Raw genomic sequence first — 27069 nt, 5'->3', positions numbered from 1 at the left:
AGAGCTGTCGGTTTTATTTCATGCACATAAAATAACGCGTGTACCATTAGTCACTTCCTGTCTGTTCTTACGTGAAAATGCACACATTTTTCTAGTTTGCTGACTGGCATCTGAAATGTGAAGCCTTTCCGGGTACGGCGGGTATGATGTATCCCGAAGCCGCGGCACCCCAACCCCGGGCAAATCGCTTTAGCTCCATGGAGCCTCTAATGATAATAGGGCTGTTGGGGTCTTAACTTTTGGAAAATATGATGAAATTTCTGACCTTCTCTCCAGGAAAAATACACATAGACATAAGATTTTGTGTCATTTCAGGGATCACAGGCAGCCCGAAGGCCTTCATGTTTTCAACTCAGGTTGAAGACAAGCTTTGATTTACTCTAGGCCACCCACCTCTGGCCTCTGGGTCTTCATCTACGTCCCCATTGGCACCTTCTCTCCAATAATCTACTTCATGCACCTGTCTCACCAGCTGACTCATCTCCTCACGTTTCCCCAACAGAGCCCCGTGCCTTTGTGTCCTCCACCAGGGGAATCCTTCCATCCATTTGCCTGTTCCGAATATTACTCATCCTTTAAACCTCAGGCCCAGTGCCACTCCTCCTTGTCAGTTTTTTGGGTTTTTTTTTTTTAACTCTTCTTATCAGGGAATAATCTTTCCCTTGTTACTTTGTCTTTACGTCCAGGGCATCTTGTACTTTCTACCCCGTAGATATTATGTGTGGGTCTTGCCTCCATTACTGGCCTGTGAGCTAATTCACTTCTGTAGTCTTCTCCCTGGCACACAGTAAGTGCTTAATAAATGCTCTAAATAATCAGTATCTGTAATGCTGGCATGGTGTAAAATGAAACCCAAATGAATATGCAAATATTCATCTCTCTGTGACCCAGACTCCTTCCTGATTTATGTGAAATCTTCAGAGGTGCCTGGGGTCAGGGTGTGTTCATCTGTAGCGTTTTGCCACAAAGAAATCATGAGGGGTCAACAAAGCCCCAGAATTTCAACAAAATGTCAGCTGTGCACACGTGGATGGGCCATTCCATCCACGGGGCGGTCGGATGATTCTCCTGAAAGAATGCCTGTTTCCAGAAGAATACTCCAGAAAGTAGGAAAGATAATGTTCTACATTCACAGAGGCATGTTTAGTCTCGATAGTTTAGGAACCCCTCTTCTCTATCGTTGAGGGTATTTCAGTAGGACATAACTGCCAATTTAAGGGGCAGAGATCTGGGCTTGGAGACCTCTAATTAATGTGTTTTTGATATTCTTCCTCAGGACAGGACAGAGTTACATTCCTTGGTCAAACTATAAGCCCCCAGCAGTGAAACCGAACCACTGGGAGATTTCTTGATCTCTGTTCTCTTAGAATGTTTTGCCTTTATCCTAGATTCTATGTAGAATCCACCTAATTTGAGGATTCACCTAATGTGCTGGTTCTGAACATGGCACAAGATCCAAGGGATACACTTGGAGTCAAGGTCAGAGTGAAGCCTGAGCTCCCAGTGAAGCCTTCAGAGGACAAATGTCTCTGAATTAGGGCCAAAGCTGTCCCAGCACGCTGACTCCATCCTTCACATAAACCTGGCTGTCATGGCGGTAGGAGGGAAGGGAAACTGGGAGAGGACCATGGACCGGTGCTGTGGGAAAAGGGGCTTCTGTGCTTTACATAAGTCATGTTCCAAGTGTACACTTTTGAATAAGAGGCAAGCAGTCTAGCCCCCAGCTCCCAGGCACTGCGGGGCATCAAGAACATCCTCTCAGATTACTCCAAGCCTGTCCCTGGCTTTATTTATATTACTCCGGTCCTAAAGGGTTATGATTCCTGAGAAAGGAAGGTGGTTACCAGAAACATCTACAGGAAGAGGAGCAAAATACTAGTAAAATGGCTCCCCCGGGGGTAAACCGACCTTCCAAAAACTAATCAATTGATGGAATAATCACCTCATTTTTAAAATAACTGAGGAATGCAATTTATTCACTTCTGCTTCAGATAGAAGTGTTTACAAAGAAAGGCTTGGGCTCCCCAAATACCTTGAGAATAGAGGAAATTTTCCGTTGATTTCCCTGATTTCCTCCTTCAGCAAATGACCCACCTTCTTCATTTTAGTTTTGTCTTGTACGATTCAGACAGACAGAATCATTACGTACACAACTCAAATAGGCTCCTTCAGGAGCTGGTGACTTATGTTTCACCATCAGCGTAACTTTAAAGCAGCCTGATGGACCACATGGTGACCCCAAGAATTAGCATTTGTCTAATCCTCTCAGATGTCCTGAGGGTCTCTCATATGTGTCATTTCACATGATGCCCGTGACAGTCCAGCCAAGGAGATCCCTTGATTCCCATTTCAAAGATGAGATCAGAGAATAAAGCGACTTGGCCAAGCTCATAGTGCAATGATCAGAGATGAAGGACTTCAACCCAGACCTGGCTGATGCCAAGTCCAGTGCCTTGTCAGGACACACACTTCTCCTCTGCCCGGGATGCTTGGGAGGGACGTTCTTGAACCAGAGAGCTGACTGGCATGATGGTTTCTAAGGTCCCTTCCCATTCTAACAGTCTGTGCTTCTATCAATAAAATGAGGGGGTTGGATTAAACCAGAGGTTTTAGAAACTTCTTGTAGCAGAAAAGATCCCTTCCTCTCAAAGGAAATCTCTAGAATGCCGAAACATAACATAGGTCATCCCAGCTCCCCTCTGGTTGAAAAAGAAATGACTTCCACCCAAATGCCCATCAGGTGACAAATGGATAATAAAATGTGGTATGTCCATAGAATGGAATATTAGTTGGCCATTAAAAAGGAACAAAATATTGATACATGCTACCCCATGGGTGAACCTCAAAAACATGGTAAGTGAAAGAAGACAGACACAAAAAACTCCATTTACATGAAGAATCCAGGATATGGAAATCCAGAGACAGAAAGCAGGCTGGTGGAGGCGGGGATGGGGAATGATTGCTTAATGGATACAGGGCTTCCTTTTGGGGTAACAAAACGTTTTGGAGCTAGAAAGCGGTGATGGTTGCACAACATTATGAATGTACTAGATGCCACTTTTATATATGGCTAATTTTATATTGTGTGAATTTCACCTCCATATGTGTGTGTGGAGATAGATGACGGTTCTAGAATCCTCCCCTTTTAGCCTCCCCCTTCCCCTGTCCCTGCAGTGCCTCCAAAGAACCCTAGTATGTAAATCAATAGAGTCAGCAGATATTACAAAAAGTCATCAGAGTTCAAAACAGCTCTCATATGACAGCTATTTTATTCCTTCAGGGGCCAAGTGTATTTTCTCTTAACCCAACAAATAAATTTGCCTGGGCCGGTGACATCATGCTACTTGGAAACAAAACTTTCCACTGGCAGCCAGCTCCACTGTCAAGTCTAGTCCACAGTGATCTAACAGCTTTGGTTTTAGGATATGTCATCGGTTTTAAACTCGAAAGTCTGCTTTAAGTATACCAGAAAAGATCATGGCAACCAAGCGTTACCTTTTGTTTGTTCAGATTCTAGTAGATAATTTTATTGTTGAGCAGTAAACCAAGCGTTATTAAGTCCCTACTATATAGTAGAAGTCTTTCACATTGTTTCATTTAAATGTCATTATTTCCATTTTATAGAAAAGGATACTGGGGCTCAGAATAGCTCTGTACGTCCGCAAGGTCAGGATTTGAATCTCAGTCTCTTCAGCTCAAGAGAAAGTTCTATCAACTACGGGAAGATGGGTCTCAGCAGGGTTGCGAGTTCCTCTCACCATGGAAGGCATGAGGACTGCTTTCAGTCCCACCAAAGAACTGACCCCAGCCTACCTGCCCTTCCGGGGTGTGTGAAGATGCATGACACACGGACACACGTGTCTGGTGCCCTTCCAAGGCCCCCCTCTGCACCTTCCCCGAGCAGTTTAGAGATATGAGGAGTTCAGGACACCTATCGACCTTTTTTCTTTAGTCTGTGCAGGAAAAGTGAAAGCCCACTTCAACAGTCTTGCTGACAAAGCGTACTCAGGAAAGAACTGATGAAGGACACATCAGACCCTCTTTTGCTAAGGAGTTGAAGGGGAAGGCTAGGATACCATTTGTTTATAACTCTTTACGTTGGATCCTATTCAAACACAAGAAACTCCAGCTTCTAAAGTTAACTGCCAGCCTAGAGTCCATGTGACATCACTTCCTGCAGTTGGAGTGACCTGGACCCAGACTGGAACACACAATTCAGCACTACAACACTGTGCGTTATCTGTGGGCACAAATATGGTACTTTTCCAAGTTATACTGAAACATTTCTACATAAAAGAGTTGAGAATAATTTCAGCCTTTTTGTATGGTAAAGCTATTAAAATGATAATAATAATTCTTTACATAAAAATTCACTTTACAGATTACAAAATTCTTTCATGGACAATCATTGCTGGTTTTTTTTTTAAAAAAATGGTATAATTAAGGAAAAATATCAGTAAATGACATTTAGCTATTAACATACACCCTCCTACTGTAGGTAAGGAAAGGATGAGGTGGAAGCGTTTTTCTATTAAAATTGAAGTCAGGTTCTTGAAGCTCTAACTGTTCCTGATTACCAATAAAAAAACAAGCAAAGTCGATGCTTTTTAAATTAAAAATGAGGTGCTGCTACTTATGACTTGATAAGTCGTACAATGCCTTTCCCATCCTTCCCAATGGTCCTGGGTCCATTTAAATTGCTTTTAAGTTTTAGATCTGCAGCTCATGTGGATCATACCGAATGCCAGGTGTTGGTGAAGAAAAACAACTAGAACCAGATAAAGAAAGTTAATCATGTGTTGAGGCCACCTAATGTGAAAAATACAGTAGTACCCTTACCTCTCTTCCTGGTTTTGGTGGCAGAGGTTAAGAAAGCTCAGGCCACACGATGGCCTTCGAACTTGTTCCCACCAAAGGAATCAGAAGGCTAATGTGTCAAGGTCATCTTTAAAAGTATGCCCCTGGGCCACACTGGCGTGGAAAGCCACCAGAATCTCCCCGCAGTGCAATACGGTCTCTCAAGACCTAACCTCTACTGGGGAGATCAATGACCATTAGAGAGTAGATTTTTGAGAAATGAGTTATATCACAATGAATCTGACCAAACTGCAATTAGTCCACTGCTTTTCCTTAGGGATGGCTAAAAACTGCAGCTGCATGCGTGTATGCGTAGACCCATTACCCAGCTGCCATGGGCTGCTCTGAGGATTCTGCAGACCTGACATGCCACCACTCTGAAGCCCTAGTCGGCGGAGGCAGGATCGGCCCACGTGAATGACAGGTGAGCGTTCTCAGCGAGTCTTGCTGGCAATGGATCTGTGCCTCACACAGCAAAGAAGGCGCTGGAAGAGAACTGGGCCGAGCGGGCACCATCCAGCCTGACTCAGAATATGCCAAATGCTCCTTCCGAGTGACGTTTCCTGTAGGGCAGTGGCTCTCAACCTTGGCCGCATGATAGAATCACCTAGGGAACCTCAACTATTTCTGTGGCCAGGCCTCCAGCCCAGGCTAATTAAAAGCATCTCTAGATGTGTGGGTGCTTGCACTGGTATTTATGAAAGCTCTCCAGATGGTTCTAATGTGCGGCCAAGGGGAGAAGCGCTACTGCAGGGTGATTCGAACAATATGTGGGCTTGAGCCCAGCTGGTGAGGGGCTGCAGTAGAGGAACCTGCAAAACACCACTTGCTTAGGGAAGTCAGCGTTCCTCACGTTCGCGAACCATAGCTGACAAGTGCTTTACTTGTCTGGGAGCGTTTGAGTCAATCTGATATGTCGGGGGTACCAGGAGCGCTGTTGGGATTGCTCGTCTTTGATTTTTCTGCCTAAAAGAGGCACAATGATATTCACTCAACACGTACTTTGTGAAAGCCAGGAATTTGGTAACAAAACAAAGCAAACAAAGTACCCAAGTGAAATGTCATTCATTTCAGGGGTGATTCCATGGAGGGAGGGGCAGGGCACATACTCCCATCGATATCCCAGTGTAACATCCACTGGGTGGGTAGGATGGAGAAGAATTATAACTGTTGTAAATATTACAGAACTGCCACAAGTTCAATAATTGGTTCTGCAGGTTTTGAAACAAAAAGCTTATACTGCAAGAATGCAAACATCATGAAGAAAATTAAAAGGAAGCGATCCTTACCACGTCCAAGTTACCTGTGGCCCTCTCCTCCGGCATTTTGTACTCTCTCCCTGTGCTTGAGGATTTCACAGAGAAGCACCAGGTGGGCAATGGTGAGTGAGGGGAGATGCTATCACTGGGGGAGAGTGGGTTTTTAGAGAAGACTTTCCAGACTCAGATAACTGTCGGCTAGAAATTCATCCACTGAACCCCAAGTGCTGGATTCATGTTGTAGGTCTCCATCACCTGACTTCGAGTCACTATATCTGGAGGCTGATACTCATAGATGAAACTATGATTTATTAGACTGCTTAAGGTATAAACCTCACTCCCAATGTTAACATGTTTAAGAACTTAACTTACCTGCTTAGGACACAGGAAGCAGAGTTGATAGAAATAAATGATATAAAAAATACTTACTGGCTCTCTCTTTTCTTCTTAAATGGGTCCATGAGACGCAGTGTGTCTCTGATGACGGCCACTTTCACTTCTTCATCGACAAGGCTGGGGACATTCTCAAACACCCCTGGAGAGAGCTTGAAGGGTAAGGATTCCATGTTACAGTGGAGAGAGTGATTCAGCACCAACTGACCACCAGCACAAGCCCCAGTGGTTGTACTGTTAGAATTCTCTAAAGGCTCCCTTCAGTCTACCTGAAAAATGTCAGTTTCCTTTCACAAATCAACAAAATACATGAAGGGGAAAAACAGCGCTATGTGTTTCTCATTATCAAAATGATACGTGCTCGTTGTAGAAAAACTGGAAAGACGGCTGAGAGGAAGAAAATTAAAAGAATCCATATAGTCCCCACAAAGCCCAGTATTAATCGTTGGTGTATTTCTTTCCAGTCTTTTTTATACATTCTTAAGTGGCGGGGGGAACGGGGTGGGGGGAGAAAAAGATAACCACTGTTAAATGTACTATTTATCTTAGTGATTCAAGCATGTCGACATGGCTAAATCATATTCGTAGAATTTCAATTAGTTCATCTCCTGAGGCTAACTAATTAGTTCATGTCAAAACTGATGGAAAGGCTCAGCTGCTTCTACATTTGCAGATCGTAAGAAGTGGAGAATGGCATGCTGGGAAGTTACCATAGGTCGGGTGGAGCTTATATTAATAGATGATGTTCAGAGCTCAACAAAATTGAAATCATGTAGGCCTGAACAGAACTTTGCTGGGCAAATCTGAGAATGTCGAATCTCATTTAGCCAAGGGAGCAACAGGAGAGTGGGAACATTCGGTTGGATGGTAATATATTCAATGAGATACTCAAAATACTCACTTCTTGCTCGTGTTCGATTCTCATGCTGGGGTTTGCATTTACTTCAAGTAGTATAGGCTTCAGATTTTTCATGAGAAGAATGTCAAAGCCTAAAATCTGGGGCAGTATAAACATAATTCAGAATTACTCCCTTTAGCTGCAGTGTCTTTGCAGGAATCGAGTATGGTATTAGGGGAATCAAGGTGAAAATTAATTCCAACCCCACCCCCAGCCTGGGCCTTGACCCTGGCTTCTCTCGTCCACAGGCCCTCTTCCTCTGGATGTACTTGTCAGGCCAAATGGACAGCAGAAAATTTTATAGGGGCCTTGGTAATGGGATGAGGTCCCATGGTTCACTTCAGCACCATCGGTGTCGTCTGAAGTGCGGCGGTAAGATGATGACCTCTTTCTTCTTTAACAGGTTTTTTATTATGTTAAGGATCAGTAGTGGTCCATCAATTTCTCCCTCTCCTTCTGTTCTCCTCTATTAAGTTGCTTCTTAGCTAGATCTCTACAAAACCCAAGGCTATCTTTCTTAACCTCGGGTATATATCAGCATCACTTAAGGACCCCTTTCAAAACCACTGCCCGCCCCCAGCCCACACCTATGAGTCAGAAACTTCCAGAGGGGAACGCAGGCAAATGTATTTTAAATAACAAATCCCCTGGGTAATTCTGATAGACCCTCCTAAGAGGAAGGGAATATTTATTAGGCGCCCACTACGCACCAGTTATGATAAAATGCACCGATTATTCAGAATCACGTTTAATCCTCATGACTGCGTAGTTGAAGGAGGGATCGTGCTCTCCATTTCACAGAACCAGAAACTGAGTCTCGGAGAGGCCAGCGGATTTCCTGAGACTGCCTCTCTCGTAAATCACAGAGCTGGACTTCACACCCAAGCAGAACCGGCTACACAGTTTGTGGGACCCGGTGCAAGATGAAAATGCAGGGTCTGTTGTTCAAAAAGTATGAACCATTTCACGACGGTGAAACAGAGCATTAAACCAAGCGTGGAGGCCTTTGGAGTGTGGGACGCTGAGTGCACAGCCCACACGCCCATGCGGCCAGCCTGCACCCAAGGCTAAGTCCAGCATCACTGGCCAGCTGCCTGCTGCTGCCTCAGGGGAGGCTTTGTCTTCTGGCCTCTTTCAGTTCCTCACAGGCCCCACGATCAGGGTAAGCCACCCTGGGCATCTCACTGCCTCTGCTTGAAACGACCCTTTATCGAGATAACATCTCCTCGCCCTTGAGACTGCAGGTACTAATTGGATTCAGACGGACTCTAAGGACACCAGATTCTTGGGAGGACTCTCATGATGTCTCTAGGAGGTGATAAGGTAGAAAGCTCCCAAAGTTCCCAAAACTAATGTGGAGAATAAAGGAAAGAAAAAAGATACAGCTGCATCTCCTCCTCTGTGGACTCAAGAAGAAAAGATGAGGGAAAATCCATTTACTTGTCTATACAGAATATGCACTAGTTAAATGATAATTATTAAACTGTAGCTTCATCCTTATTAACGAAATCAGAGCCCGGATGACCATTTCGGGCGGGGGGGGCGTAATTCAAGATGAGGTTAGTCTTCAGTAAAGGGTAATAAGGATGAAAAGTTGGGAAAAGTCATCCTCACTCTATTTTTCTTTCCCTGGTCATAAGAAGAAAGGAATGGAAATGCAGTAGAAAATGTTACATGTATTATAGATCTGCTTAATAATATATGACAAGTGGATATGAGTGATGAGGCCTTTAAGAGACTCTGGTGACATCATCAGTCTAACTTCAGACCTGGCCTGAGACACGTGATGCTGATGAGGCTACAGAGAACGGAGGGCTGCAGTTCATCATCCTGAGTCATAGACGCTTACTTTCCGCTACATTAGAAGTTTGGACTTGTACTTTCTCAGCCTGGGGGACTCTTCTCAGCTCAGTGCACAGTGGTTTTATGCATTCACAGCTATAGGGAAGCTGGGGAAGGGGAGTGGCAAAACCTTATCAGCCACAGGGACCTGCACACAGCAGTAGCATCGTATTTTCCAGAACCTAAACTTTGGTGCAGGTAGTTGAACGTGTTGGGTCTTGTACAGGAATGCTCTGGAGCCAGATTTGGGCTTCAATCCCAGCTTGGTCTCTCACACTAGCTGGACAGTTCTAAGCCCCAGTTTCCTCATCTATAAAATGGGAATAGGAATAGTACTTACCTTAGTTCATTCATTCGTAAAATACTGACTGCCTCCTATGTCCCAGAAACTATTCTAGCTTCTGGAAATAAAGGAGTGGACTGGACATAGTCCCTGCCCTTATGGAGCTTACACTCTAGTCGGGGAGACAGGAGCAAATAAATTTAATGTGATGTAAAATGTCTTGCACAGTACCTGACGCATAGTAAGTATTTAATGAAAGTCATCTTTATATTTTTTCACAAGTTCAAGGAAATGTGGAGCACCAATGGATCTCAAGAAGCAGAATCACAGAACCAGGAGGAGGGGTGCTATTATCATAAGATCCCAGAATGTCAGAGCTGGTGGAAAATCAGGAATTTATTTGGTTCAGAGTTTTTCAAAATGAGGTCCTTTTTTGGGAAGCACTGGGGAGGCCGGATCATACCAACTTTTACCTTTTTTTACATCCTGGGGTTCCCAGGGGAAAAACATATATATATATTTTAAAAACTACTAAGTTAGTCTAGCACCCAATTTGCAGACTAGAAACCTGCAGCTTAGAAATGGGAAAACCTCTCTCCAGTTTGGTGGCAGAGTAGGAAATGTCAAATGGAGAAAGAGAACTTTTCGATTATGTGATACTCTCCACCCCTCCAAGTAATTCAGTCAGCAATTATGTGTTGCTACTGGAGGGGTGCCCTGGGGATTTAAAGATATCTGTCCTTCATCCCTTACCTCTAGAGGCTCCCAAAGCAAGTTGGGGAGAAAAGGCCCTGAGCCATGAATTGTAAACTCGTGCAAAGGCTCCAAACTACATTTCAATGAGAGGGGATTCCCTCCTGAGCCCCAGAACTACATATCCATCTGCACCCAGAGTATTCCCAGCTGGGAGGTCCCAGACTCCTCAAATTCAGCATATCCAAACTCACTATCTGTGGTCAGCAGCTTCTAAGATGGTCCCAATGATACCATCTCCTGGTATTCATACCCTTGTGTAATCCCCTCTCTTTGAGTGTGGGCTGCACTTAGTGACTTGTTTCTAACAAACAAAATAGGCCAGAAATGATGGCATATCACTTCCAGTATTAGGTTATGAAAAGACTGTGCCTTGCATCTTGGGATGCATTCTCTTATTCTCTCATTTGCTCACTCTGAGGGAAGCCAGCTGCCATGTTGTAACCTGTCCTATGGAGAGGCTGAGATGGCAAGGAACTGATGTCCCAGCCAACAGCCACGTGAGTGAGCTGGGGAGGGGATCTTTCTCCGGTAGCCTTGACATGACTGCAGTCTGGACAACATCATAACGGTAGCCTGTGAGGGACTTTGTGCCAGCAGCAGTCAGCCAACATTTCTCCTTCCTCCTTTACACCTAGCTGCTCACCAACTCTGTACATTCTACCTTCTAAAGAGATTTCGAGATCTGGCCCGTCCCTTGCTGCTCCTAGTCTAGATCAAGCCTGCACCACCTTTCACCTGGACTACTTTAATACCTTCCCCATTAGTTTCCCTGCTCTCAAACTCGCCCCTCTAATTGACCTGGCACAAGGGGATGTCAGAGTAATTTTTATAAAGGCAAATAAAATATTAGCACTCATCTGCCTAAAAATCCCTGCTTACAGAAGGAAGCCCAAGTTCCAGAACATGTCCTGCAAATTCCTCCATGACCAGAGTCTGTCTCAGACTCTAGCTTTATTCTCTCACACTCACTGCTGCACATCTTGGGCCCTAATTGTGCTAAACTATTGGTAGCTCTAGGATGCTTTACTGCTCTCTTTGTGCTCTTCTACTTAAAAGACAACTTTATTTATCAAATATTTACTGAGCACCTACCAAACCCTAGGTACTATTCTAGGCACTGGGGATCAAACAGCAAATAAGACAAGGTATGTTTTAACTCCTGCCCTCTTAGAGCTTACATTCTAGGAGAGAGACCACAAGCAAGTGAATAATTAAAACAACGTAAGAACATAGAGTGTGATACAGTGGATGGAGGGGAGAGCCTGGTGGTCAGGGAAGGCCTTTCTAAGAAGGTGACATTTGTCATCCCATTTTCTTCCGGTTTGCACAGTTTCTGATGAGAACTTGTTGGTTATTCTTTGTTCCTCTAAACATAATTTGTCTCTCTAGCTGCTTTTAAGATTTTCTTATCATCACTGATTTGATTATGATAAGCCTTGGTGTGTGTGTGCACATGTTTGTGTGTGTGGCCATTTCTTCAAATAGTCTCCTGTATCTTCCTTGTCTCTTCTGCTCAGGGAACTCCAATTACACATATGTTAGACCATCGATATTGTACCATAGGTAACTCAGGGTCTGTTCATTTATTTTTCCTGTCACTTTGCTCTCTCTGTTTCATTTTGAATAAATTCTATTGCTATGTCTTCAAGTTCCCTGATCATTTCTTCTACAGAATCTAATCTGCTATTAATCCTGTCCAGTGAAATTTTCATTACAGATATTTTCTTCCATTTGGTTCCTAGAAGTTCCATTTTGTTCTTTTTTAATAGCTCCATTTCTCTCTACATTAAGCTCATATTTTCCTTTAAATTTTTGTACATAGTTGTAATAGCTGTTTTAACATCTTTTTCCTACTAGTTTCATTATTTCTAATATTTATGGGTCTGTTTCTATTGATTTTCTCTTTAGGTATGGGTTGCCTTTTCCTGCCTTGTGGAATATCTAGTGGGTTTTTATTGGAAGCTGGACATTTAATGCTCAGTGTCTGGATTTTGCCTTCTTTTAAAAAGTGCTAGGTTTTTAGACAGTCAATTATTTGCAGATTATTTTGATACCTTCAAGGCCTATTATTCAAGCTTTACTAGGTTGGGCCTAGAGTAACCTTCATTCCAGGGAAGCTTCAGTCCATTAAGGCAGAACTTCTCTGGAGTCTCCATTGAATGTGTCCAGTAACCACCAAGCACTCTCCACCCTGACTTTGGAGCTTGAACACCTCCCTGCTCTGTGTGAGCTCTGTAAGTAGTTCAGCTTCTCAGTTCCCTGGTCATTCTTTGCGCAGCTCTGTGGATTAACCTTCCACATATGAATGGCCCAGCACTTGGCAAAGATGCACAGGGATCCCACGCAGGTTCCTGGAGCTCTTTTCCTGGTTGGGTCCCTACCTTTCAGAATTCTGCCCACAGAATCCTAACCACGTCGGCATTCCTGAACTTTGATCTCCATTTCCTCAATTCACTGATATCACAAGGCTCTGTTTAGGTGCCCCCCCCCCCTTGCCCATCTTCTGGAGATTGCCTCCAGACAGAAAGCTGAGGCAACCGTAGACACATCTTGGCTTTTTCCCCCATTTCCTCGGGGATCACAATGCATAACTAAGTGTTGTCCAAAATCTGAAAACACTTATTTCATCCATTTTGTGTGTTATTCTAGTTGTTTTCTAAAGAAGGCTAAGTCCAGTCTTTGTTACTCCATCATGACCAGAAGCAAAAGACTTGGCAGGTGACGTATGAACAGGGACTGAATGAAGTGAGCAAATGAGTTATTTGAAGAGCTGAGGAAGAGCCTTCCAGGCAGGAGGAATGGCAAGAACAAAGGCCACTTCTGATAAACAGCAAGGAGTGAGCAAGAGGGAGATAGGAGATGAGGTCAGATAGAATGACAGGGGACATATCATGCAGCATCTTGTAGGCCATGGTAAGGAGCCAGGATTTTAAGTGCAATGAGAAAGCCACTGGAGAGTTTACACAGGGAAGTAATTTGATCTGACATGTTTTAAAAGAATGACTTTGGCTACAGTGAGAATAATAGGCTACAAGCAGCAAGGGTGGGAAAAGGAACACCAATTAGGAGGCTACTGCAGTGATCCAAGTACAAGGTGATGGCTGTCTAGACTGGGATGGCAGCAGGGGAGTTGGTTAGAAGTGGTTACATTTAGGATGCATTTTAAAGTATATCTGCAAGAGTTGCTTATGGATTAAATGTGGGAAGGAGAAGAAAAGAAGAAATATTAAAACTGGGGGGCCGGGGGGGGCAGGGTTTAGTCTGAGTAACTGAATGCTATCCCTTTACTGAAATAGGAAAGACAGTGGGAGAGTAAGTATGGAAGGGAAATCAAGAGTTTGATTTTGGACATGTCAAGTGTGAGATGCCCACCAGAAATCCAAGTAGAAAAGTAAAGTGGGCAGTTGGATAGACCAGTGTGGAACTCAAGCAGAAGTCAAGACAGGAGACACAAATACAGGAGTGACCAGCACATAGCTGGTACTTAAAGCCATGGGGCTAGAAGAGATCATTTAGAGAGCGATTGTAGACACGAGGAGAGGAGCTGGGATCGCCATCACTGGCAGGCGCAGAGGAAGGGGCTGAGGAGCCGCAGCTGAGAGAGGAGGGACACCAGGAGGGTGTGGTGTCACTCACTGTTCTCTGCTTGGCAAATTCTCTCCATGCCTTAAGCTCCAGCTTGAGCATCTCCTCTCTGGGAAGCTGAGAGAGGAGGGACACCAGGAGGGTGTGGTGTCACTCACTGTTCTCTGCTTGGCAAATTCTCTCCGTGCCTTAAGCTCCAGCTTGAGCATCTCCTCTCTGGGAAGCCTTCCTTGACTGGGTTAACTGGCAAAGTTAACTGCTCCCCTTTTCTGTGCTCTCCCTGCATCCTATACATGCCCCCTTACAGCATTTATTACTCCCAAGTGGCAGTCTCCCCACTACACAGTGCACCTCTTAGGGACAGACTGCATCTTATCCAGAACCACATGGCCCACAGCTAGCTCAGGGCTTGTCTCAGTGGGTGACCAGCAAATGCGGCTAGAAGAAGAAAAAAGCTTAAATGTCAGAAGTGGTCAAGGAAGGCTTTACAGAGAAGGTGGGATTTGAGCACCATCTTGTCAGCACTGAATTTCAAAAAGGAGGGAGAAGAGGAGAGAGCATGGCTGCCAAGACAGAACAAACAGGCAGAACTGGGGGAAACACCAATGACGTCCAGGAGACAGGAATCATTTTGTTCGGTGGGTTCGCGGGGCTCAGGGAGGACGGGGAAGCGAGGCCGGGGCCAGGCTGGGAGGCAACCAGTGCCAGGACTTGTTTCTCAAACTGTGGTCCTTGGAATACCGGCGTTCCATTAAGTTGGAAATGTGAATATTTCATGGTTTCCCCGTAAGTTCAAGGCATTTCTTCACAGACCAGTTTGAGAACGATTGTTGTTACAGATAACAAGCAATGTAATAATAATATCATTCATTAAGGGATTCCTACCTGCTGGAATTCCACACAGCTTTCTCTCATCCAGTCTCACAACAACTGTGAGGCCGGTCCAAATACAATATTATCTCTCTTTGCAGATAAGGAAACTGAGGCAGAGAAAGGTTAACGTGCCAAGCTCTCCAGCTAGAGTTGCTGGAAGGAGGAGCTGGGGTTAGCTCAAGCCCGGGACATCCGAGAACGAAACCCCCGAGCCGGAGCGTGAGCCCCAGGCTGCTCCTTTGCCTCCTTCCCGTGGGGTGTCTGGGGCTGACGGGGAGGGAGGAGATCAAAAGCGCAAAGAAGGAAAAGGAGAAGCACCTCAGCCTTTAGGGAAGGTGCCTCCTCCCGACACTGAAGGGAAAGGATCGCGGCCAAGGAGAGTAGTGGACCCGGAGCTAGAGGAAGATAGAAACCAAGCGATGAAATTGGGAAAGAATGTCCGTGAAAGCTGAGCTAGAAACCTTTCCTCTGTGCGTGCATTTCTGCCACATGAATCATCTACACCCAGACGGACCTGGCTCTTTAAGCCAGGCTCACAGAGCTGTCCTCAAGAAGACTGACAGGGGGATATCTTGCTGGGGCTGCCTGGGCAATGACAGGGGGACGGGCCAGAATGACAGGGCAGCCACGTTCCTAGGCAACAGATTCCAGGAAACCTGCCCACAGCCTGGCTGCGCCAGCCCCTGCTCTGGGCCATCACGATTTCCCAAGTAGTTATTGCGGCTGTGATTGGAAAGGGGTCACGGTCACATGTTTAAGATAAATGTAATTTTCTTGGCTTTGAGTGTATGTCCGGGAATGCTACAATACGGGCCAGGCCCAGGCTACAAGCAAAACGGGCGTCCATGACAAAGAAATAATTCATTATGTATGCACAGAACATCAGAGTTCACAAAGCACTTCATCATCTTTATCTTGTGTGAGTCACACAACAACTCTGTGAGGCAGGTGAGGAAACTGAGGCACAGAGAAGTGACTAAAATAAATTAACACAGCAAGGCAATGGCAGACCATATGTTGTCCCTAAACTGTTGGGTTCCAAGTCAGTTCAGGTGCTTGAGACCCAAACTACCAAGTGTTTTAACAAGTGATAAGACTAAAGAAAGCAAGAGAGGAATCCAAGGAGAAAAAGATACTACTTTCTCGATCACTATGAATCTGAAACATACGATAAAACAGATTTTAAACATCTAACGCTTTATACCTTCGCCTTCATTACTTCACACTCCTCCAAAGAAGGCAGGGAGGGAAGTGAGTGTAGGGGATTCACAGAGAAAGCAACAGGCTCAGGGTGGTGAAGAAACGTGCCCGAGGTCCCACCGCTGGGAAGAGGACGAGATCCTCCCGGAGGGTTACTTCCGGCCCTGTGCTCCTCTCCTGACCCCAGGCCTGGCAGCACGTAGTGTGGTCAGGCAGTGGAAAACGGCCACAGGGCCGTGGTTCCATTTGCTAGACGTGATCTGTCCAAACCAGTGGCTCCCTCCCTGTCTGCCCTCCAGTTGGGCCCCTGGTTCCACCCCATGGCCGCCGCATGCGGCCTGTCCACAGCAAGACAAGCAGCAAAACCACCGCCCTGGCCCTCCACCCTGCACCCTCGCTGTGCCAGGGCTCTGTGGCTTGGCCACGCAGGCCGGCCCACATGATACTCCTGGAATAGCTGTCACTGTCGAATAGATGTGACCACACAGTCCCCTGGGATGACCCCTGGGTGCCTCCAAGTTGCAACTCTCTCCTTCGCCCTAACCTTCTGATGGCTCAAGCCAGGACTTGTTTTCTCTGGTCCTGCCTCTGAGCTCTGCCCACTTCCCTTTTCTAAGGCCCTAAACCACCTACCTGATGGCTGAGCTAGACACCCTGCCTGGGAACAAGAACCTGGAGACAAGTGCCTAAGGACAGACCTCTGGGTGACAATTAGCCCTTCCTGGAACTGATCACTGCCTGAATTCCCCCTGCAAAGGCTTCTGCCAGCCTGCCTGAAAATCCTGCTGACGGGTGTCCAGCCGCCCGGGTCACCTCTCTGGATCTGGGGCCGCACCTTGGGACCAGCCTCCTCTTCTCCTGCTGAAGGAACACCCCACCCATCAGAGGCGCTGCCCCACTGCCTCCCCTCCCTTCCACGCTACCCGTTTCTCTCCTGCCACAGTCTTAGGTAAAGGACCAGAAACAACTCAAATGTTCATTGACGGAAGGACTGATGAACGCAGTGCGCGTATTTACAATGGAAGACCCAGCAGTGCAGATGAAAGATCACCAACGACCCACCTCAACACAGAGCGGGAGAGAAGGTTGCAGAAGTCTATGGACTCGACCGTAGTATTTTTATAAAGCTCAAAAACAAGCAAAGCAAAATAATATACTGCCTAGGGACACATTCACGTATACTAAAAGGATTTTTTGAAGCAAGGAAATGATAAACCTAAAATTCAGGACCATGATTACCTCGGGCTGGGAAATGGGATGGGGGAGAAGCACAGTAATTGGGGATCTTGGGTTGGGAGGTGGGCTGGGGATGACGATTTTGTGGTTTTGCTTTGTAGCTTACATACATGTTCCATGTATTCTTTCTTATACACTAACTGCTACAAAATAACTTTAGAGATTGGATGGAGAGGGTCCCGGAGGTGTTCCTTCGTACCGTCTGTTCCCTACTCCGATTTATCTGGTGGCAGGAAACTGTGTGCCTACCAAGGGCCTGGACTCCGAGTCCCCCGCCACAACCTTCATGGCCAAAGGATCTGGAAGAATGCGCCACCCCCATTCCCATCTCCTCCCCGACCGCACACTGGCTTCGTCCTCTACCATCGCCCTGTCCCATCACCCCACGGGTCAGAAAGTGCAATGGACACTTTCCGTTCGGGTCTGACACGACATCTCAGCAGCGTTTGCCATGGCTGGCCCCCGCGTGCTTCTTCTCCAAGCATTTAGGCTGCTTCCTCTCCTGACATCCCTTCTATGGCTCAAGCCACTTCTTCTTGGCCTCCTTTGCTGCCCCCCTTCCCCCTGCCTGTCCCTTACTTGAATGGCAGTGCTCATGGGGGTCTTCCTGGCCTCTTCTCACCCTGTAGCCGCTCAGGGCTCAGTGACCATCCGAACGCTGATGTTCCCAGTCTCTCTCCTGCCCAGATCTCTCTCTCCCGAACTCCAGGCCCAGATGCCCAATGTCCACCCAACCTCCCCACCTGGATGTCACGCAGGTCCTTCAAAGGCAAGTTCAAGTCCAACTCCTGCCCCCACTGCCACTACAAGCTGGTCCCCCATCGGTGGCTTCTCTCCATCCACCCAAGCGCCTAAGCCTGGGAGTTGGTCTGGGTTCTCCCCACGCCCCCCCTGCCACCATCTCTCCTCTGCCCCCCAGCCCCAGCCGATCACCAAGTCTGGCCATTCTACCTCTTCAATGGCTCTCAAATCTATTCTCTCCAACTCCACCAAGCCCTTCCCAATCCAAGCCAGCATCCTCTCTTGCTCGTAGGAAAGCAGTCGGCTCACCAGTTCCCCCCTCCACCCCGCTCCCAGTCTCCCCACAATCCACTCTCCACCCTGCGGCCAGTTGGTTCTTTGCAACACACAAACCCGAGTGCATCGGTGCCAGGCTAGCACCCTCCTGTGGCCCCTACTGCCCGTAGCTTTCCAGGACATACCTCCTACCTATCTCTTCCACCTTATCTTCCTCATCTCCCTCCATATCTCTGCCTCAAACCCCACCCTCTAGCCATACTCACCTCTAGGGCTGCAAACATCTCTCCCCTAGGATGCTTCGTCTCCCCAGCCCTATCCAGCCTCACCTGCTCCATCTAACTCTTACTCCAGGTTCTTAACTGCTGCTACTTCTGGGAAGTCTTCCCAGCCACGCTCATTCCCACTCAGAAAATGTTAGACGGTCCCCCAATCTCACAGCGCCTGGGACACTTCCTACTCTATTCTAGCACTTGTGACACTTTATACGAATTGCTTTTTAACTTATTTGTCTCCCACGATAGCAGACTCTCTGCATCAGCCAGCAGGGACCTGACTTACTGCCTTGAACAGTGCCTGGCCCCAACTAAGCAGGTGGTAAAAACTGCTAGAAGAAAGAATGAACAAATGAACGGGAGGCACTGCGTTTTCCATACATCTCGTTTGACTCTTACAAGCGTCCTTTAAGGGAGGTACTCCTGGTTCCATTTTACAGGTAGGAAAATGGAAGTAACTTGCTCCAGATTACACAGCCAGCAAAGAGAAAGCAGGAAGTTGGACCCCGGTTTCACACCAAAGCCCGTGGCAGCAACAACCCCTCCATCCCTCTGGCCGTCCCACCCCATCCCTCATCCCACACGAGGCCAGGGAGCCCTCCGAAGGCCGCATCAAGGTCAAGAATTCAGGCTGGAAATTGGCGACGGTTACCTGGAAGCACGTGGGCCCCGGCCTCCCTGCGGGGATATCCGACTGGTAGAACACTCTGAGCTCTGGAGTCAGGGCAATGACAGTCTTAATCACCAAGGAGATGATATCAGACCAGACCTTCTTGATGTCAACACCCTTGGAAGACAACCTACAAAGAATGCTAGAGAAGGTCCTTTTGCTGCCTGTGCTGGTACTGTCCGAATGGACAAAATTACCGCTATGGATGTTCAATGAATAGTTGGTCAAATGCATAAAGATGTGGTGCAGGTTTCTGGGGTGAGGCTCCTGGTAGGGCTCTGTGCAAAACCGCGAGAGTCCGTCTTTGGCTATATAAATCTCTAAGGGCTCTAAGGACTTCAGTAGGACATACAGACGGATATCAAACTTGAGCTTGTCGATAAGGAGAGGTTTGCAGACGTACTCCTGGACCACCGCCGGCCTGCTCTGGAGGGTCCCTGCCAGGCGGATGTCACTGGGGTCTTTAATGAGGTAGATTCCGTCACCCTGACAACCACTATCAGGTTTCACAATAAAAGTGGGCTTCCAGGAGGGGTCCCCATCTTTCACCATTCGAACCTGGGGGGAGAAAAAGGATGGTTAGCACTGTATTCTTGTCCTCCCTGGTCCCTCGAGACACAGCAGGACCTCGTCAAATGTTCGGTGAATGAGTGAAAAAAACAGGCCCCACCTATGTGAGGACTCACTCAACACCTACCAGGGAGGTAAAAACTGTACTAGGCACTGAGACAGTGACCTAAAAACTGCCCCAGATCTTGTCCCCCACAGTCCAGCGGATTTTCAGTCACAGGACCTGGGTTTGAATGCCAGGTCTTTGCCGGTTATTAGCTCTAACCCTGAGCGAGTCATCTAACCGATGACGGTATAGTGATGGTGATGATGACAGCCTAGCACTATCTATGATGCGGACCGTGTGTGGCGACTACATGAGGCACTTTACATAAGTTATTTCCTCTAACCCTCACAGAACATACGGCTGTTCCCTTTTCATGGCACAGGAAACCGAGACGGTACTGTACTTGTGAAGAGCACAGGCCTGGGAGTCAGACTGCCTGGGCTCATATCCTGGCCCTGCTACTTACTGTGTGACCTTGGGCAAGTTACTTATCTGTGCCTCCCTCATCTGTAAAATAGGAGAAAGATTGCTCTGAGGATTAAATGAGACGATAAATGCAAAGGGCGAAGCCCACAGAACCTGACACATGAAAGGCAGCCATAAAGCCTGGCTGGTGCTATTTTTCAAAGATGAAGTAAGTTGCCGGTAGACTGAGGGGCAGAACTGGGACTGGAATCGAGATCGAGGGCTCTGAAGTGCTTGCGCCCCCCTCTGTACTTCCATGTCTCAGTTTCCTCGTTTTAAAAATGGGGATATAAAAATCTTTCCTCCCTGGGTCATTGTAAAGAGGAAATCGACTGAAATGTGCACAGGGCGGAACACAACACTACACAGAAGGGCGGCACGGGGAGCTGTTAGTTTACCGTCTATATCTCTCATTAAGTTCATCATGACTCAGCCAGTCCTTTAATCTGTTGAGACCTTTTGAAACCGGATTCCGTCATCCTAAGAGTTGCTCTCCTCCTAGCTCCAGGGCAGCAGGACACCCACAGAATTACCCTGGGCACTCGACCAGTGCAGCTAAGTCTGGATCTGCGGGTCTGCATCACTCAACACACACCCAGTTGCCCCAGACGCTTATCCTGGGGGACGAGCTGGAGGAAATTTAAAGGTGAAGTTGAAAGAGGGAGCGGCTCTCTCTGCAGCTTCTGGTACGAAAGAGCCCCTGAACGAGCTTTCCTTCCTTTCTGAACCCTAACTCAGAGCGGTGCTGGCTTGCCCCAGAGCTGGACTCGACCGGATACGCACCTTTGCTGCGTAAGCCCAACCCAGGACAACTGTGTTCTGGGTTTTCCTTATCTCTCTGGCCAGCCTATATTTCTAAGTGAAGCTTTTGCCAATTCCTTGGGCACTATCAGTTACTCCGGGCTTGTAAAAGATCTTTAACAATGGAGAAACACTTAAAGCTTTAATAATGGTCCACACCAACTCTTTCCCCTTGTCAGCAGGATTCGAGAATGGAACTTCACAGGAGATCAATGCCAGCCTCCCAGGGCCCTCCACGGAGCCTTCTTTGCGCCAGTGACCTTGATGCTTATGTAGTTATTTAATATTCACCCGAAGCAGTCATACGTTTGGCCCTTTACAGTAAACAGAAACGTACTGGAGAAATGGTAAGTTATGGATCAGGAAGTAAAAAACGTCAGGTTTGCACTAATGGGTAATTTTTCCCTCCGGAAAGCTTTTGCTATGCTGAAGATACTAACAGTTCAATATATTATTGGCTGCAATATTTTCTCCTTTGAATTCAGTGCATATGCCTTAAATAAATTAAACTACATGGTCAATAGTCTCTGTCATTCGTTGCATTACTGAATATTTTTTCGGCTCTTTGCCAGAGGAGAGCCATACAAACCAAGGTTATTAATACTCATAGAATCACTGAATTTTTAGAACTGGAAGGATCCTCAGAGATCAATGGTATCTAATCCTTAATAATTCAAACAGGGAAGCTGAGGCTCAGAGAGGTGACATAACTTGCCTTGGGCTCCCTAACTGGCTAGTGGGAAGGCTACCATGAGAACTGGAGTCTTTTTGACCTCACGGCAGGTCCTCTGTGCCATCTTTACCTCTGCTGAGGTAAAATGAAAGGGTTTTTTTCCCCTGAATACTAGAGGAAAGATTCTCTTAATATAGCAGACAGTATCTGAGCTCTGGCCTCACTCTGCACAGTTTGGTCCCGGAGCATGGCCTTCTTGGAACTGTAACTGTAGATCCTGAGTTGGCCAGGCCTGCCCCAACTCCAGATCCTCTGTCTGGGTTCCTGGCTTCGTCTACTACAGGCACCATTTATGGGAAAACTTCACAGCTGTTCTGCATGTGGTTCCCAAAGCCACCAGACCCTTCGGCAACTTCTGTTTTCAAAAGAGAAAAAAAACATTCCAGAATTCACATTCACTTTCCTCTGAGGTTTTACTCAAGGGTGACCCCTCCTCATGGGCCGGAATCTAAAGACGGTCTATATAACTAGGCCCCAGCCCCAGAAATTCGGATTTTCTAGATCTGGGATGAGACCTGGGCATGTGTATTTGGGAAAAAGCAGGACAGGTAATTCTGACGTTCACTCCATTTGAGAATCGCTGGACGAGCGTGAATTAAATAAAAATACAATCTGGGCCCAACACGTTGAATGAAGTTCTACGCCTTAATGTTAGCCTGAATGTGAGGAAGACTTGCAATTGGGTTACAGCTGACGGTACCGCCAGTTTCACCCAAACATACTCTTGGATGGGAAATTCATCATCTTGTAACTGTATGCACGGATAGCTGAGAGAGAGGCAAAGAGGATGCAGTGACCTGATTGCCAGGCACTCATCGGCCCTGTTGAAAATTTTTATGTCTTTTACTGCCCTCTAGTGGATATTTAAGAAATGTGACTGGGAAAGACCCCCATTCAAAATTCGACTCTTCTTAGCAGTAAGATACTCTATTAAGATGTTAAAATATGATATTTGTCTTTCTCTGTCTGACTTATACGTGGAATCTAAAAAAAAAAAGCTACAAATGAACTTATCTACAAAATAGAAATAGAGTTACAGATGTAGAAAACAAACTTATGGTTACCAGGGGGTAAGGGGGTGGGGAGGGATAAATTGGGAGATTGGGATTGACATATACACACTACTATATATAAAACAGATAACTAATAAGGATCTACTGTGTAGCACAGGGAAATCTACTCAATACTCTGTAATGACCTATATGGGGAAAGAATCTAAAAAAAGAGTTGAGATATAGATGATAGATAGATAGATGTAACTGATTCACTTCGCTGTACACCTGAAACTAACACAACATCGTAAATCAGCTATACTCCAACAAAAATTTTTTTTAAAGAAGATGTTAAAATAGTCTTAAGGAAGCACCACCACAAAAAGTTCCCTCTGTATTACTGTTAAGGTAAGCTCATACTTTGAATAAACTCATCTCCAAAATGCCATGGTTGGCCAAGGTCACACTCAGTTCTTATGCTGTCTGTCCCTTAAATATATTTCAAGCGTTCTCCCTAATACACAGATTGGGCTACCTGTTAAAATTCTCTCTCAGTCTGTATAAAACTTTTATAATCATGGGCAACATGAGTATAAAATCCTGTACGTATATACCACATAAAATTAGCAACTTTTATATTCTTCACTGTGTGTTTTTTAGTATTTTCCAAACTTACCATTAGGAAAAAAAAAATACAAGTGGCAACAGTAGGTAGCAGCAAGTATCTCTAATTATATTTTCATAAGGAATAGCTTCTGGCGAACAAATATTTGAACGCCCATGTTCATTGCAGCATTACTGACAACAGCCAAAAGGTGGGAGAAACCCAAATGTCAACTGACAGATGAATGGATAAACAAAATGTGGTACATACATACAATTGAGTATTATTCAGCTATAAACAGGAAGGAAATTCTGACATACGCTACCATGAAACTTGAAAACATTACGCTAAGTGAAAGAAGCCATCACACAAAAGGACAGATACTATATGGTTCCACTTGTATGAGGTACCCACAGTAGTCAACTTCATAGAGACAGAAAGTGGAATGGTGGTTACCAAAGACGGGGAGTAGGGAGGAATGGGGCGTGAGTGTGTGATGGGTAGAGCTTCAGTCTGGGAAGATGGAAGAAGTTCCGGAGACGGATGATGGCTATGGTTGTACAACAAAATGAATAGACTTAATACTACTGAACTGTACACTTAAAAATGGTAAAGATGGTAAATTTTACGTTATGCATGTTTTACCACTGTAAGTTTTTTAAAAATTTAATTAAAAAAAGAAAAGAAATAGCTTTTGGTGAGTTCGAAAGAATACTGAAGTGAAAACCAGAAAATCTGGATTCTAGTCCCAATTTAGTCAGGTAATTTCTGACTGTGCGACTGTGAGAAAGTCACCTAACCTCCTGGGCTTTGTTTTTTCAAAAGAGAGAAAAAAGTTTTGCCACCTATACAATAAAGGGGGTCACACTGAGGTCCCTGGCTTCTGCCAGCGAACAGGTTCTGAGCAATGATTTATCTTGACATCACCACAGTGGGCGGCTGTGTTACAAACACGCAAGTGACACTGGTCAGCAGAGGGCTGATACTGGGCTGCTGGGATCAGCGCATTGGATGCTGTACACGAATAGGAGCTCTGCATGGGAGATTCATGAGGCACTTGAGGAAGTCAGCTGGGCATCTGGGAGAAGCGACCTAAAATATCTCAGGAGAGGAATTCAGCCACCGAATACCAAGCCACAAAACATTATTAGCAGCGAGGGGCGGGTAAGAGGACAATTGCTGAAGAAATACCATGTCTGCAATACCAGGGAAGTCAAAGCCAGTTAGAGCAGTCCTCTGTCACACAGGTGGATTTGCATCCAATCTTAGCAACTGAGACCCTTGGTGTCACGGGCACAGGGAGCAGATCTTCGGCAAAAACAAGCCTCTGGTAGACAAGCAGATGTCACAAAGTACATGCTGGACAGGGGGCAGGGAGCAGCCCCTTCCAGCCTTGGCCAAGGCAGCCTCGCACCTGGTGCAGGCAAATTCCTACTCCCAGGGTGCCAGGCGATTTCTGAGGCAGGCGAGAAGGAGGCGCTCTAGAGTCAGGTTTCCGAGGGCCAGGCAGGAAGGGGCAGGGTGGGAGATGGACAGGTGAGGCGGGAAGGAAGAACAGGTAATGTGCTGCCGGGGTGCAGTTTTGTGAAGGCAGGAAAGAGCCACATACGTTCTGATGGCTGGAGAACAGCCAGCGAGTGGAGTGGGAAGCGCCCTGGAAAACCCACTCGGGAGACTTACAGGGGCCAGATCACCACAGCAAAAACAACATTAGTACACACGAACGGGGACTTCCTATGGGGCAGGTGCCGTTCGAAGTATTATCTCATTTAACCCTCTACAACTCTATTTTACAGATAAGGAAACAGAGGCCCAGAGAGGTTAAGTAACTTGCCAAAGGTCACACAGCCTAAAGGATGTGGAACCAGGTTTTGAATGCAGGCACTCAGTTTCCTGAGCCCATGTCTAGAATGAATGCGGGATGTGTGTGAAGTAGGGCAATGGAAGAAGATCAAGCTTGGGGAGGACGCAGGGCCTGATAGGAAGGGTCTTGAATATCATTTTAGGGGAGTTTGGACAATGTCTCGAAGTGATGGTGAGCCCCGGAAGGGTTCTGAGAACTTAATTACACAATTTGATGTGTTCCGGAGAAACATCCCTCTGGCTGGACTGGACTGGACTGGGTAGACATGGTGGGCAGAGAGGACGAGCCTGAATGGACGCTGGCAGGGAGGGTAGGAGGAAGGAGAGAGGTCTGGTGTGGTCAGGCCCCTGGATGATGGAGGAAGCCTCCGTGATGGACCCGGTTACACAGGGAAAGTACGGAGAGGGAGAGATGAACCTGGGAACGAATGCAAGGCGGGAACAGGCAGAAAAGTTTCCCAGACACCTTGTGTTTGTACTTGATCTGTAGGCAACTAGTGGGGACACGGCACCCATATCACTCTGGCGTCCGTGAGGAGGACGGTTTGGCAGGGAGGAGACTAGTTGCAGGAAGATACAGGGCCATCCAAGGCCCGAGGGTCTGAGCTGGGCAGTGGCGCCAGGGCTGGGATGCAGAAATGGTAGAGGTGGATTCGGGGGCAGCTGGTGGCTGGTTGGAGGTGAAGGGGAAAGAGAGGGTTGTCAGCAGGGTGGGGGGGATGGTACCCCCCCCCCCGGGACACAGGAAGAGGAGCGGGTCTGGGGTTGGGGGGAGGGGGGAGATGAGCAGCTCACCTCATTGACTACTAATTGAGCACCTGTAGCCACAAAGCCCGTTTAGGATTTTACGTCACCTCCTCCCTCAAGCCGCTCACTGTTCATTGGAACAGGACTGTGTGGTCCAATCACTCATATAGATGGTTAATGTTGATAACGGCGACTCTCCCCGTGTTAGCAAAAATAACAACCGCTGTCTGGCAGGCCTGAGACTCCGAGATTAAACTCAGACGTGCATATGGTGAACTGAAGGAAGAGTAGCCAAAGAAAACCCTCAGGCCAGTGCTTAGCAGGGGAGCTATGGGCCCCATGGGAGTAACTATCACTGCACCTGTCAAACACTCCCCCACTCCCTGGCTTTCCAAGAGGTCCAATTAAGAAAACCTAAATGGTAAAACAAAACAAACAACCACCACCAAAAAAGCCTGTTTGTTTTATCACTGATGAGTGTCCTGGATTTACTTGAACAGTTTAAAAGAAATAACGTTAATGATGCCCAAGGAAGTACAGCTCATCACTCAGGGGCAACTCCTCGGCAGTGTGGCTTAAAAGGCCCTCCTTCCTTGTCCCGCCCCAGCTCAGGTGCATCTCAGCAGCCTCATTTCCTGCCCCTCCCGCCCACCCCTCTGCACGACTCAGCCCCAAAGGCCCAGCTCAAAGATTCCCACTGAGAACCCTTTCCTAGCCCATAACCCTCCAGAATGGCCCCTCGAGTCTGTCCTCTGTGCTCCCGTGGCTGTGACATCTTAACCCGTCCGTGGCAAACATCCCCATCACACTGTAATGTGACTGCGTGTGTGTCTTTAGGTCTACAGCTATGGTGTATTATAGTTGCACCTTTAAGTATATTGTGGGAGCTAAGACTCCGAAGCCCAGCGCTGCTGCCCTTTACTAGCTGTGGAACCCTCGACAGTTTTCTGACCTCTCTGTGCCTCGGTTTGCTCGGCTGGAAAATGGGAGTAAGAGCAGTGCCTCTGCCGTGGGGTTGCTGTGAGGATTACACGAGTTAAAGAATGTGACTTGCCAGGGCTAACATATGGTGGGGCTATTATTATTATTCATTGTTATTATCTC

At 46.6% G+C, this 27069-nt stretch overlaps 1 protein-coding gene across 3 annotated transcripts in view; it reads right to left on the bottom strand.

Annotated features, from left to right (window-relative positions):
• TTLL11 (tubulin tyrosine ligase like 11) overlaps positions 1 to 27069 on the bottom strand; it is a 264638-nt gene that overhangs the window by 149101 nt on the left and 88468 nt on the right. For all 3 annotated transcript variants that reach the window (XM_027104963.1, XM_027104962.1, XM_027104964.1), the window contains exons 4-6: positions 19127 to 19702; positions 7411 to 7506; positions 6546 to 6661 (exon numbers count right to left, since the gene is read on the bottom strand). In XM_027104963.1, the coding sequence (XP_026960764.1) occupies positions 6546 to 6661; positions 7411 to 7506; positions 19127 to 19702 (788 nt within the window). The remainder of the gene's footprint in view (positions 1 to 6545; positions 6662 to 7410; positions 7507 to 19126; positions 19703 to 27069) is intronic.

This window comes from Aethalodelphis obliquidens, unplaced genomic scaffold (assembly GCF_003676395.1).
Source record: "Aethalodelphis obliquidens isolate GAN/ISIS:26980383/991018 unplaced genomic scaffold, ASM367639v1 scaffold7, whole genome shotgun sequence".
In the NCBI taxonomy this organism is placed as follows: Eukaryota; Metazoa; Chordata; class Mammalia; order Artiodactyla; family Delphinidae; genus Aethalodelphis; species Aethalodelphis obliquidens.
The sequence above is the reverse complement of the archived record's forward strand: the minus strand, read 5'-3'. Positions and strand labels throughout refer to the sequence as shown.